The sequence below is a fragment of the Oryza glaberrima genome, chromosome 2 (genome assembly GCF_000147395.1).
Source record: "Oryza glaberrima chromosome 2, OglaRS2, whole genome shotgun sequence".
NCBI classification, from domain to species: Eukaryota; Viridiplantae; Streptophyta; class Magnoliopsida; order Poales; family Poaceae; genus Oryza; species Oryza glaberrima.
In genome coordinates, this window is record NC_068327.1 from 4695742 (window position 1) to 4707922 (window position 12181).

The 12181-nt window shown below is 45.0% G+C and overlaps 2 protein-coding genes across 2 annotated transcripts; one reads left to right on the forward strand and one right to left on the reverse strand.

Moving 5' to 3' along the window:
• Positions 1-206: 206 nt before the first annotated feature.
• LOC127761147 (myb-related protein Hv1-like) lies at positions 207-1051 on the forward strand (the record flags this gene model as incomplete). The annotated part of the gene is made up of 2 exons (XM_052285386.1): positions 207-298; positions 379-1051. Coding segments are annotated over exons 1-2 (765 nt in total), but the record flags the coding sequence as incomplete, so codon positions are not given.
• A 640-nt stretch (positions 1052-1691) lies between these two features.
• LOC127761649 (putative multidrug resistance protein) lies at positions 1692-10683 on the reverse strand. The gene is made up of 6 exons (XM_052285975.1): positions 10429-10683; positions 10151-10205; positions 8757-9393; positions 8132-8672; positions 3868-4755; positions 1692-3791 (listed from the first exon to the last, which is right to left on the reverse strand). Exons 1-6 carry the CDS (start codon positions 10681-10683, stop codon positions 2412-2414), a joined length of 3756 nt encoding a protein of 1251 aa, XP_052141935.1. The 3' UTR covers positions 1692-2411.
• Positions 10684-12181: the final 1498 nt, after the last annotated feature.

Genomic DNA, 12181 nt, shown 5'->3' on the forward strand with positions numbered 1-12181 from the left:
GTCCACCCGAGGGCAGCGGCGGGAGAGGAGGAAGGTGGCGGCCGGCTCGACGGCGAGCTCGGCGGCGGAGATGTTCGAACGCGCCAGGTGCTCGACCACAGGTCCCGTCACCGCCCGCCGGTGAGCGGAGCTCCCCGTCGACCCTCTCTCCCTCCCCAAAGCGGTAGGGCTACTTCGCTGCCAAAAAGAGCTGTTGCCTCCACTAGATGAACTACCTCAGCCCCGACCTCAAGCGCGGCAACTTCACCGACGACGACGACGAACTCACCATCAGGCTCCACGCCCTTCTCGGGAACAAGCAAAACAAATTTCAACGTGTTGCCATCTGCTCTGGTTAGCTCTTCTTGTGTTCTTGGTGTTGATTGATTGGTTTTGCAGGTGGAACACGCACATCAAGCGCAAGCTCTTGAGCCAGGGCATCGATCCGCAGACGCATCAGCCAGTTAGCGCCCGGACCAGCGTTGCCGTGGCAAGCGAGCTAACCACGACGGCCAGCACTGTCGGCTTCCCGTCCCTAGCACCGGCGCCGGTGCGAGGGAGCTCAAGGAGGAAGGAGGGAAGGCTGGGAGGGGTCTTCCTCGTAGTCGTCGCTGGCGGCAGAGGGGTCGCCGCGTGCTCGCCCATTGCCGCTCCGCCACCGCGCTCGCCCTCCGCTTCTCTGCCCGCCGCCGTGCTCACGCTCCACTGCTTGGCCCGCCGCCGCTCCGCTGCCGCGCTCGCCCTCCGCTGCGCCACCAGCATCCTGGCTCGCCCTCCGCCGCTCCACCCGCCTCCGCGCTCGCCCATCGCCGCTCCGTCGCCACGCTCGCCCTCCGCTTCTCTGCCCGCCACTGCGCTCGCGCTCCACTGCTCGGCCCGCCTCGCTCGCGCCCCCCGCCGCTCCGCTGCTGCGCTCGCCCTCCGCTGCACCACTTGCATCCGCACGCGCTTCTCCGCCTATCGCCGGCCTCCCTCACTAAAGTTTAGAAAGAGAGAAGAGAGAAAAGAGGAGAAGGAGAAGAAAAAGAGAAACAATGTGCTGCTGACATGTGGGCCTCACGTACTTTTTAATTTTTTTTCTGACTAGAATGCCACGTCAGCAAAACCACCCATATATACTGCCTAGGGACCTTGAGTGAACGGTTTTGTATAGTTTAGGGGTGAAGATTTCTGGTTTTGTGATTAAGGGACCTTAGAAAATCTCGCTGTTAAGTTAAGGGACCTCCGATGAACTTATTCCTTAGAAACTTGTGCCAATCGCTGAACGGCCCAATACTAGGTCTCACCGGGAGCGTGAAGCCCGAAACGGCACGCGGAAGCGCGAAGCGGCGGCCGCCGCCGCCGGTCGAGCGGGACGGCGGCGGCGCTGCGCGGCGCGCCCAACCCCCCATCTCCTAGATCGTGTCGTGCGCCACTCCTCCCCTCCTGGCTCCGCCGCCGCGGCGCCCGGTGAACTCGTCGTGTGTCTGGGACCTCACCTCTAGGGATCCGACGAGCGACGATGGCTACTCCTCCCCTCCGCCGCGGCGCCCCCACCAGGTGATAAACTCGAAACTACACCGTACTGGCCTGAATCATCTCGTTACGGAATTCCACTAATTTGTTTTACTGCAAGATGTTGGTTGTTGTTGTATGAAATTCTCGCCATTAGTCTATGGTGGATCGGAGAAGTGGCATTATTTAGCAGTAGTAACTTAGAAATCCGCTTTAGTTCATACGAGTATTTCATACTCCTTAGTTGCGAGTGTTGATATGAGAAAAAAAAAGTGTTGGGGTATTGGCTAAACCGTGTCCCTACTTGTTGAACCACACATCAAAAGTTACAGAAGGAAGTTTTCTGCATTGTTCATGGCTCATTAGGTTCTTAGAAAAAAGAAGTGCTAACTGGAAGCAGTTGCATAAATAAATTAATAAACACATATCTGAAAGCCAAGAATTTTGAATTACAAGCCGATACTAGGTAAAATTGATTATTCCTGCCCTAATGTTTTTGCTTTGTGATTCTATTACTCCTCGACTATAAGGAGGAGCATCATTCTGAATTTCTACCGAACCTTATATCTTCTTAAAGTCCATATGGGCTATAATTCTGTCAATATATAATACCGTTATGAACATCATTTCTGCCACTGATCATGTCATCATGGTGTTACATTTGTACTAGTCTGCGTGTGCTGTGTTCAATAGCTATGGAGGTTTCCAATATATATAGCACAAAAGAAGAAAGAAATGCAACCTAATATCATCATTACAATATAATATCATCATTATAGTATAGTCCCAACAGATAATGCAAGAAAAGAAACTACAAGCTTCATACATTTCTATATACTGATAGAGCAATGTGAGGAAAAACAACCCATTGTCATAGAAAACAACTCATTTGAACCGTGTGTTGTTTGGAAATGGGTGCTGTCTTGCCATGCAAAACCTCAGAGCTGGACCTGCTGGTTGCCTGCTTGTTGCAAACTAACCAAGCTAAAATATGTTCCAGAGAAGCCCTTCGTCATGAGGGATGTGTGTGTGCCCTTCTCTACAATTGTTCCTTTTTCAAGCACAGTGATAAGGTCACACTTTTGTATAATGCTAAGCCTATGTGCCACCACCACACTTGTTCTGCCAACCATCACTCTGTCCAGTGCCTCTTGTACCACCTTCTCGGACTGGCTGTCCAGTGCACTTGTAGCTTCATCCAGTAGCAAGATAGCTGGGTTCTTCAGGATGGCACGGGCAATTGCAATGCGTTGTTTCTGCCCTCCTGACAGCTGAACTCCTCTCTCACCACACAACGTGTCATATCCATCCTTTAGGTTGCTGATGAAGTCATGTGCATTAGCAGACCTTGCTGCATCCTCAATTTCCACCTCGCTAGCTATGTCTATGCCATACACAATATTCTCTCTGATTGTACCAGCGAATAGTGTTGGCTCTTGGCTGACCAGTCCAATATGCCGCCGTAGATATCTAAGATTATATGCTTTGATATCCCTTCCATCAATCTTCACCGACCCCCTAATTGGGTCGTAGAACCTCTCTATGAGCCCGATGATAGTTGATTTGCCGGAGCCACTTTTCCCAACTATGGCAGTTGACTTGCCTGGTTGGATGCTCAATGTGAATCCTTTGAAAATTATTACATCTGGCCTTGATGGGTATGAAAAATCGACTCCTCTGATGTCCACCTCGCCTTTGAGCTTCTCTGGCTTGTATCCATGAGGGTTGTTAGGATCGATTTCTGTTTCCCGATCAAGAATAGAAAATACTGAAGCGACTGCATCTGCACCCTTGGCTAGGTCTGTTGTCATGCTTCCTGCCTCTTCAGTTACACGACATGTATTTATTAGAATATAAAAGGTTTGGAAGAGCTCCGTGTTAGTAATTTGGTGGTCAGCCACAAGCCTGCCACAATACCAAAGTTCAAGGGCCCATGTGCATATCATGAGGCTCATGGGGGTGCCAAGGCCGAGCCCTGCAAACCATGATTGACGGATGCTTTCCTTGCGTGCTCCATCTTGTGCTTGGTTAAAGAGGCGTAAGATGCGCTCTTGGGATGAGAAAGCGGTAACCGTTTGGAGATTGGAGACTGCCTCAGCAGCTAGCTTGCTACTTTTAGCTTGTGCATATTTTGATTTCTCGGACATGCTCTTAAATAAGACACGACGAACATAAAAGCAAACAATGATGGGAGGCTGCATCACTATCATGAAAAGGGCCAAACGCCAGGCAATGATCAGTCCCATGGTGTATCCAATAAGTATTGTTGAAATTGTTTCGATCATAAGAGCCATTTGGTCACCCACGAGAGACCTCACCTACAATAATAGGATAGCAGGTCACTTACTATTATGTTTTAATCATATACATACATATTTTTATATATGCACTTACTATGTTGGCGTCCTTAGCTAGCTGTGAGCATAAGGCGCCACTGGAGTTCTTGTCATGGTCAAACCACCCAATTTCGAAGGTGAGGATCTTTGCGAGCATCTGTTCTTTGATTCTCTTGGTGAGGTATTCCCCCATTGCACCAAAGTTATAATGCTGCCCAATATTTAGAAAAAATGACAGCACTGCAAGACCTAGGAAGATGAGTGCGTTGGTCCTTGTTTTGTCCTTGATTTCTGCATGATCTGTCAAGAAGTAGGCTGAGATCATGCTTCCCAAGGTGTATGAATACGTAGGTTGGATGCCTCCAAACAAAATTGCACTAAAACCCCCCATTAGTGATTGCTTCCATTCTGGTGCATTAAGCATAAGTAGCCTTCTGAAGGATGGCACTGGAAGCTTTTGCTTCTTAGTGTTGTCAGCATCTCTTGCATCACCCAATGACCTTGCGGAGCTTGACCTGCTAACTGTAGAGAACCTCCTGGTCATGATGTGGATATTGGACTGCTCTACAGCAGATGTACTACCTGTTACGCAAATTTGATCAATCTCATTTGAATCTCTGGTCTGTTGAAGGCGCACAAGAGATGAATAGAGGCCATTCTCATTAGCAATGAGCTCATCATGGGGTCCCAGCTCCATAACCTCACCGGACTGCATGACAACAATTATGTCAGCATTGCGGATAGTGGATAGACGATGTGCAATTATGATAGTAGTCCGGCCCATAGATGCCATGTCTAGGGCCTCCTGTACAATGCGCTCTGACTCAGTGTCCAATGCACTAGTGGCTTCATCAAGGAGTAGGATCTTGGGTGACTTCAGGATTGCTCTGGCAATAGCAATTCTCTGCTTCTGCCCTCCAGACATTTGGACACCGCGCTCTCCCACCTGTTGTTTTATTTCAAACTAGGTTATCACTAGGGTTGGAATGCTTATAAGCTAAACATTCTTGAAATTCTTAACGATATGTGCAAGATATTGACATGAACACTAAATTGATGGGTTGTATAGACAATATGAAAGCGTCATTATGGTAAGTATATTATTATCTTGTTTCAGCTCATTTGATTGTTAGAAGTGAGCATTCTACCCTTTATTGCTAACCACAAACAAACATAATCATGGACAATTGATAAGATCGTACTTCTTAAACTGTGAGATAATGTTGGCTTGCCATGTCTCCTTGTTGTTTCATAAAGATCTCTAAAATCTTTGTGCAACATTAAATACTTCCCTAGATTATTGAGTTACAAGGCAGCAGATTGCTATTATCCTCCTACAGATATAATCCAGAATTCCAGATCATACTCTTACTTGTAATAATACCCTGTTCCTTTACCCACGTCAAAACCCTGCTTTACAACTGATTGAAAACACTTGAGAATCAGTAGTAAACAAATACTAGTAACCACTCTTTAGGGGGGATGTGCACATCAGGTTATCTTGATTCCTTAGTTCATTTCTTCAGTAGTTATATATTTATAAGTACAGTATTTTAAACACTTCAACTGGTATTCTGCATTATTGATATGGACCATATTCTTTCAGATTTATCTTCTAGGAAAAAAATTATGCTTCCTATCGAATAAAAAAGAAGTCAGGTGACAAAACATCTATACAAGTAGAAACATACAAGGTAATTTTTATCAGCACCAAAGGGCCTGTTCTTTATTTGTACGAGTTAATATAAACCATCTATATGTGTCCTTCAATTTAATATTAGACCTACGACAGTACACATGTGAACGTACATGCTCTGGAAAAGCTTGGTGAAGTAATAGTTGCACAATACGGAGTACTATTTACCACTGGATACTGTCATTTTGTAGAACTCTTTCCTGTCTTGTTCCTATGAGTTCTTGAACAATTAAAACGAAAGTTCTCAGCTACAAAGTTCCTGAAGTTGTTATTGTCAAACTCACAACAATGCAGATATTAGTTGTTAGATATCTGACGGTGGATATTATTCGGGTCATCTTGTTAACAGGTTTGGCCACATGCTCAGTGCCCCACAGCAGGTTTGCACAAAGTAGATATTACTAGTGGTGGGGTCAAACCAATGTTTCAAGGTTTACATGCATGCCACTTAGGATCTGTATCATTAGAGCTATTTCTATTATCAGGTCGGGGGCTGCATGTCACATAAGTCCTATGTTGGAACAGCAAGTAGCAAAAAAAAAAAAGATATAATCTTTTCCCATCATAAGGTTAGGTTCTTTCAAGTATTAGTTTGCATTGGCAGCAAAGGAACATATAAAAACTACTTCCTACATTTCAAAATATAAGCCATATATGGTTCGTTTCATTAGAAAAAAAGTGACCAACAGTAACTCGATCTATCACGGAGTTGGATATAATTTTTTTGACAGAAAATAGAACTTATTAGATTCATATTCAAAGGTACTTACTTAATTATGATTATGCTTTTGTATCACATAATGATATTCTAATAGGGTGGTAATTGTTGGTCAAAACCTTTTACATAAATAATAGCCAGTAACTAGCAGGTCTGCTGGGGAATTGGTCTGGTGGAGAGGAACTATATATGCTGAAGCAGCGGCACCGATGATTGCACCACCAGTACCACAAGTTATATTATAGGTCATAGACTGCCCTCACAGACCAACACAAGTCTTTTCTGCACACTTTGTCCTCACTCGTAAGAATTTCCCGATTGGTCACCCAGACTGCCCTCACAGACCAACATAAGTCTTTTCTGCACACTTTGTCCTCACTCGTAAGAATTTCCCGATTGGTCACCCAGACTGCCCTCACAGACCAACACAAGTCTTTTCTGCACACTTTGTCCTCACTCGTAAGAATTTCCCGATTGGTCAACTTGTTGTTATGAGTATTCTATTAATCCTATTAAGCCCTGGGCTAGGATGTTACATCCTATTAAGAGAGATCGACGCCCCCGTCGATCAACTCCAGGCCAGGAACGTCCCCTCTTGGCCACGTCCGTGTGTCCAGTGCCATGATGTGTGACCATTCCGGGTCCACACCAGCACGCTTAACCCAGAGTTCTTTCGAGATTAGCTTCCGGAAAAGATGTTGCAACTTATTGGTATGAGTATTCTATTAATCCTATTAAGCCCTGGGCTAGGATGTTACACATGTACCTTACATTATGGATATATAGCTATGCTATGTTAACCATGTTGATCTTTCTTTATTAGACGAGACTAACGATCCAGTGCCCGATCCAGACGTGCAAAAATGCAAAATCACTTTAAACTATTTTTTTAAAATTATTTATCCAAATCATGATCTGATTGCACCATTAAATTCGTTGCAATTAAATCTTCAAAATAAGACCGCACATGGATATATTCCGACAAATTTTTTTAAGCTTATTATTGAATTATTATTTTTAAATGTTGTACGATGTTCCACCAAGTATATTGGAATTGTTTCACTAAGTAGATCGAAAATGTTTCAATCGTTTAAATCGGGCGTTGTTTCACATTATATAAAAACAATGTTTCAGCAAATAGCGAAAGAATATTTCAGTTTACTGCAATATTAGATCTATACATAGTAAAACATTGTGATTACACTAGGTGAAACAATTTTTGGTGGAACAAAAAATGAAACGAATTCCCTTAATAGAGGGTTTCCAAAATATATGGGTAATTTTTTGCAAAAGAATATTTCGTTCATTACAACATTAGATTTATACATAGTGAAACATTATGAGTACACTAGGTGAAACATTTTTGGTGGAACAAAAATGAAACGAATTCCCTTAAGGGTTTCCAAAATATGTGGGTGATTTGCTGCAAAAGAATATTTTAATTCACTGCAACATTAGACCTATACATATTGAAACATTGTGAGTACACTAGGTGAAACATTTTTTTGAGACACGTGGTGGGGCCAGGGGAAGGTGCGCACGTGAGGGGGGGGGGGGGGGGGGGAGGGCCCGATCGTGCTCCACCCCCGCCGGTCGCTCGGGCCTGAGCATTTTCGTTCTTTATTGATTACATATCTACACAATCATTCACCTAGCCATCGGTAAGCTCTCAGCAATACATTGGTCTCGTGGCCGATACCCTCATCTTTAATTTCTTAAATTTTGGCTTCACCACTAACCGTAATTATGATTTTCTTATTGCTTTGATGGCAAATTTTCGTATTTTTGTACGAATAACAGTAACATAATCAAAGATTTCTTTTCTCAGATTGATTAACAATAGAAATTGATGCTAATAAATTCTAAGGAAGATTCTGGTGGAATTGCTATCGAAGACTGATTGATTACCTGTGTATCGTAGCCTTGCGGCAGCTGGGAGATGAAGTTGTGGGCGTTGGCCGCCTTGGCCGCGGCGACCACCTCCTCCGCCGTGGCGTCCTCCTTTCCGAACAGGATGTTCTCCCTGATGCTGGTGGCGAACAGCGCCGGCTCCTGGCTCACCAGCCCCATCTGCGCTCGCAGCCACTTTAGCCGGAGCCTCCGGATGTCCACGCCGTCGACTGTCACCTCGCCGGCCGACGGGTCGTAGAACCGCTCCAGCAGCGCGATCACCGTCGACTTGCCGGACCCGCTGCCGCCAACTAGTGCCACAGTGCGCCCCGCCGGCACACGGAGGCTGAAGCTGACGAAGATGGGGCTCTCTGGCCGTGAGGGGTAGCAGAAGTCCACGTTCCGGAACTCCACCTCACCGGCGACGTTGGCCAGCTCCTCGCCGGTGTCGCTCTCGGAGTCGATCTTCGGCACTCGCCGGATCACCTCCAGGATCCTCTCCGCCGCCAAGCTCGCCTCCAATAAGAACTTCAAGCTCGACAGAGCTGAACCCAGCGCACTGCAATCGCATGCATGTCAGAGCGAGGCGTTCGACGTCTAAGAATTAATTGTACATATATAGTATGTGGATGGTGTTACGCACAGGCCGCCACGGATGGTGACGAAGGAGACGGCGAAGACGGTGCCACCCTGGTATCCATGGTACATGACGAGGCGGCTGCCGTACCAGACATTGAAGGCCAAGATGGCGAAGGCGATGCCGTTGCTGCCGATGGCGACGCCCTTGGCGAGCCCCTGCTTGAGCCCGAGCCGCACCGACTCCTCCAGCGCCGCCGAGAACTGAGCCATGGTGGTCCGCTCCGCCACGAACGAGTACACCGTCCGCACCGACGATATGGCTTGCTCAGCGATGGCACCAGCGTGGGTGTACTGCTCCCTGCTCCGGCGAGCGAGGCCGATGACGACGCCGCCATATATGAAACCCGGGATGATGAGCAGAAGCACCGATGGCAGCGCCGGTAGCACGAGCTTCCACATCAGCGCGAACCCGACGCCGTAGCTGCCGGCGAACAAGGCGGCGTTCATCACGAAGTTGGGTATCTTCTCACTCAAAACGTCCTGCACCACCGTGGTGTCGTTGGACATGCCGGTGATCACCTCCGCCGTCGAGCCCTTTTTCAGGTCCAAGTACTCCATGTCTTGCCGGAGTACCGCGCGAAGGTACCGTGCCCGCATCCGTGACACCTGCCGCTCCGCTGTCCGAGCCCAGCAATACCCCTCTGAACACACGCACACACCACTTGCGCTTGGTGAGTGAGTCATCTTTTAACGGGTGGTGAAACTACATTTGTCACAGATCACGAGTTATCTGTGAGTCATCTGTGACGGGTAGTGTTGGTTTTAGGTCGACACAGATATATTTGTCGGTCCGTTGCCTTGACACGTTACAGATGACATGTGTGACCCTGCAGCTTCATCTTGTTTTGCTATTGGTTTAAGTTTGATCGATTACTATTGGTTTGTATTTAAGTGAAATTATTTCTTTAATTTTTCTATATTTATACATCAAAATCAAGATTAGATTTATAAGGGTGTTTTTTTATGAAACTGTGGGTCCAGCCTACCCCACAACTTATGCATCATAAATCTGCCACTGGATAAGTTCATCTGCGATCAGTCACACCGACCCATATTAGATACTCCCTCCGTCCTATAATATAAGAGATTTTAACTTTTTGTTTGTAATGTTCGACTATTTGTCTTATTCAAAAAATTTTAGAATTATTATTTATTTTATTTGTGACTTACTTTATTATCCAAAGTACTTTAAGAACAATTTTTTATTTTTTTATATTTTTACAAATTTTTTAAATAAGACGAGTGGTCAAATAGTGCAAGAAAAAAAAATTAAAATATCTTATATTATGAGACGGAGGGAGTAACTCATAAACGATGGCATGTTCTGTACAAGTATCACCAGCAGCCATGGCAGCACTGACATGCAATAGGTAACCATCGTAATAATGCTAAGCTCACCTAGGAATGCCATGACCCACAAACCGGCAGCCAAGAAGACGAGGTTCCTCGCGTTCTGGTGAAATCGATATCATTTCAATTCAATCATTTCATTCAGTAGTGATTTTACGGTGCTGGAGAAGATGGAGAAGATAGCGAAAGGTCTCATATTTTATAGTGTAAAATTTACACTAAAAAATTCTGGTACCCCTCGATACCTCTCAAGTACCGTAACCTCTCAAGTACTGTAAAATTTCACTTCATTCAGGTTAGAGCTAGATAACGAGGAGACGGCATACCATGTTGACTTTGGAGCCGAACTGCTGGCCGACGATGTCGGTGCCGTGGCCGAGGTCATTGTAGACGTGGCTGAAGGTGAGCAGCATCACCGGCATCGAGATGCCGTTGGCAATGGCACCCAAGAGCCCAAGCACCATTAACACCACGTCCACCTTGTCCGCGTGCACGAACACCGTCATGAACGACACAAGCACCGGCTTTGCCTTCGTCTTCGCCTTCCCGCCGCCGCCACCGCCGCCTCCTTCGCCACCCATGGCCGGTGTGACCGTGGGCTATAGTTCAGCTAGGGTAGCTGCTGCTAGCTTAGATGGTAGTAGCCTCTCTGACTTGAGAGCGAGATCTAGAGGCGTATGTGTGATTGTGTGTAGACGACGCCTTATATATACACGAGAGAGTCTCAGGTACGTGGTACCAAGCTTTTCCATCCTATCAAACAACTAAACCTAGAATGTCCATCCAAAAAGTCAGAAAAAATGGGGGAAAAAAATCTGAGATGTGCAAAGTTATGACATGTAGTTCCCTCCAAAAAATAATCAACTGAAAATTTCGTGTACACATGGAGTGATACTGTCATGGGCTTTGGACTGGGCGTCCTAGGCCCATTGGATAGGATTAGGGTTTGTTAGGATTAAATAAGGTTTGTTAGGATTAGATTAATAAGTCCTCCATCTATATTAGGAGGGATTCTATCCCAGGTCAGTTAGGCATTAGATCAATATTTATCTTAGTGCCCATCGGCTTGCCTTCTCAGTGCGACGGAGAGCGTCGCACCGTTTAGGTTCAGGACCGTTCCTTGTTATTTTATCTACTATAATTCAACCTATCCCATTCTTCCCGATTCTTCTCCACATAATCCTTGCTCGTGACAACTACCGTTGAGGTAACATAATTAAGATTCATCTTTTCTTTACAAGGAATTTGGAGTTTTCTTTTTTGGTAGTACTACATATCACAGTACTATATATGTGTACTTCTCGGAATTTTGTCATATTTTCTTTGACTTTTTAGATGCATTTTGTAAATTTGGTATATATTTTTTAAGTGGTACTACAATATCATAATACCATAGCGTTGTACCTTTTTTCACTTTTTTTTGACTTATTAATTAGATGCATTTTTGTAAGTTTGGTAGCACAACACTAGGTTTGTCTTTGGCTGTTATTTTTGTGGCTGCGGCTGCGGGGGATGTGCTCCGCAGCATGTTCACACTAGGCGCATCAGCAGTAGTTGCTGTAAAAATCACAGCCGAACTGCCCCACTATTAGTAACTCTTGGTATTTTTCTCTTATATATACTTTCTTCGTCCTAAATATGTTTTATTTGTCTCATCCTATTTCTCATAAAGATCTCAACTTTGAATCAATCATTGCATTGAGATTTCTTAAATGGGGGACAAATATATTGGAATTTGAAAAGGTAGAGAACAAAAAATACATTGTATTTTGTTAAAGTGAAAGGCATTCTAATATTTTTCAACTTTGTATTAATATGTGTGGATGTGCTAAAAAGAAGTCCTTTTGGGACTGAGGAATGACTAATTATGTGCCAGCAGTTAGCATGCATTATATTAGTTGGGAGAGAGAGAGAGAGTGATATCCGTGTCCAGCATTTTGACCATCCGTCTTATATGAAAATTTTATGAAAAAAATTAAAAATATTAGTGACACATAAAGTATATGTTGTGGGTCTCCCGCGTATGTGATAGTCTACATCTCATAGGCTAGCTAGGTTTAAACCGTGATAGAAAATAAG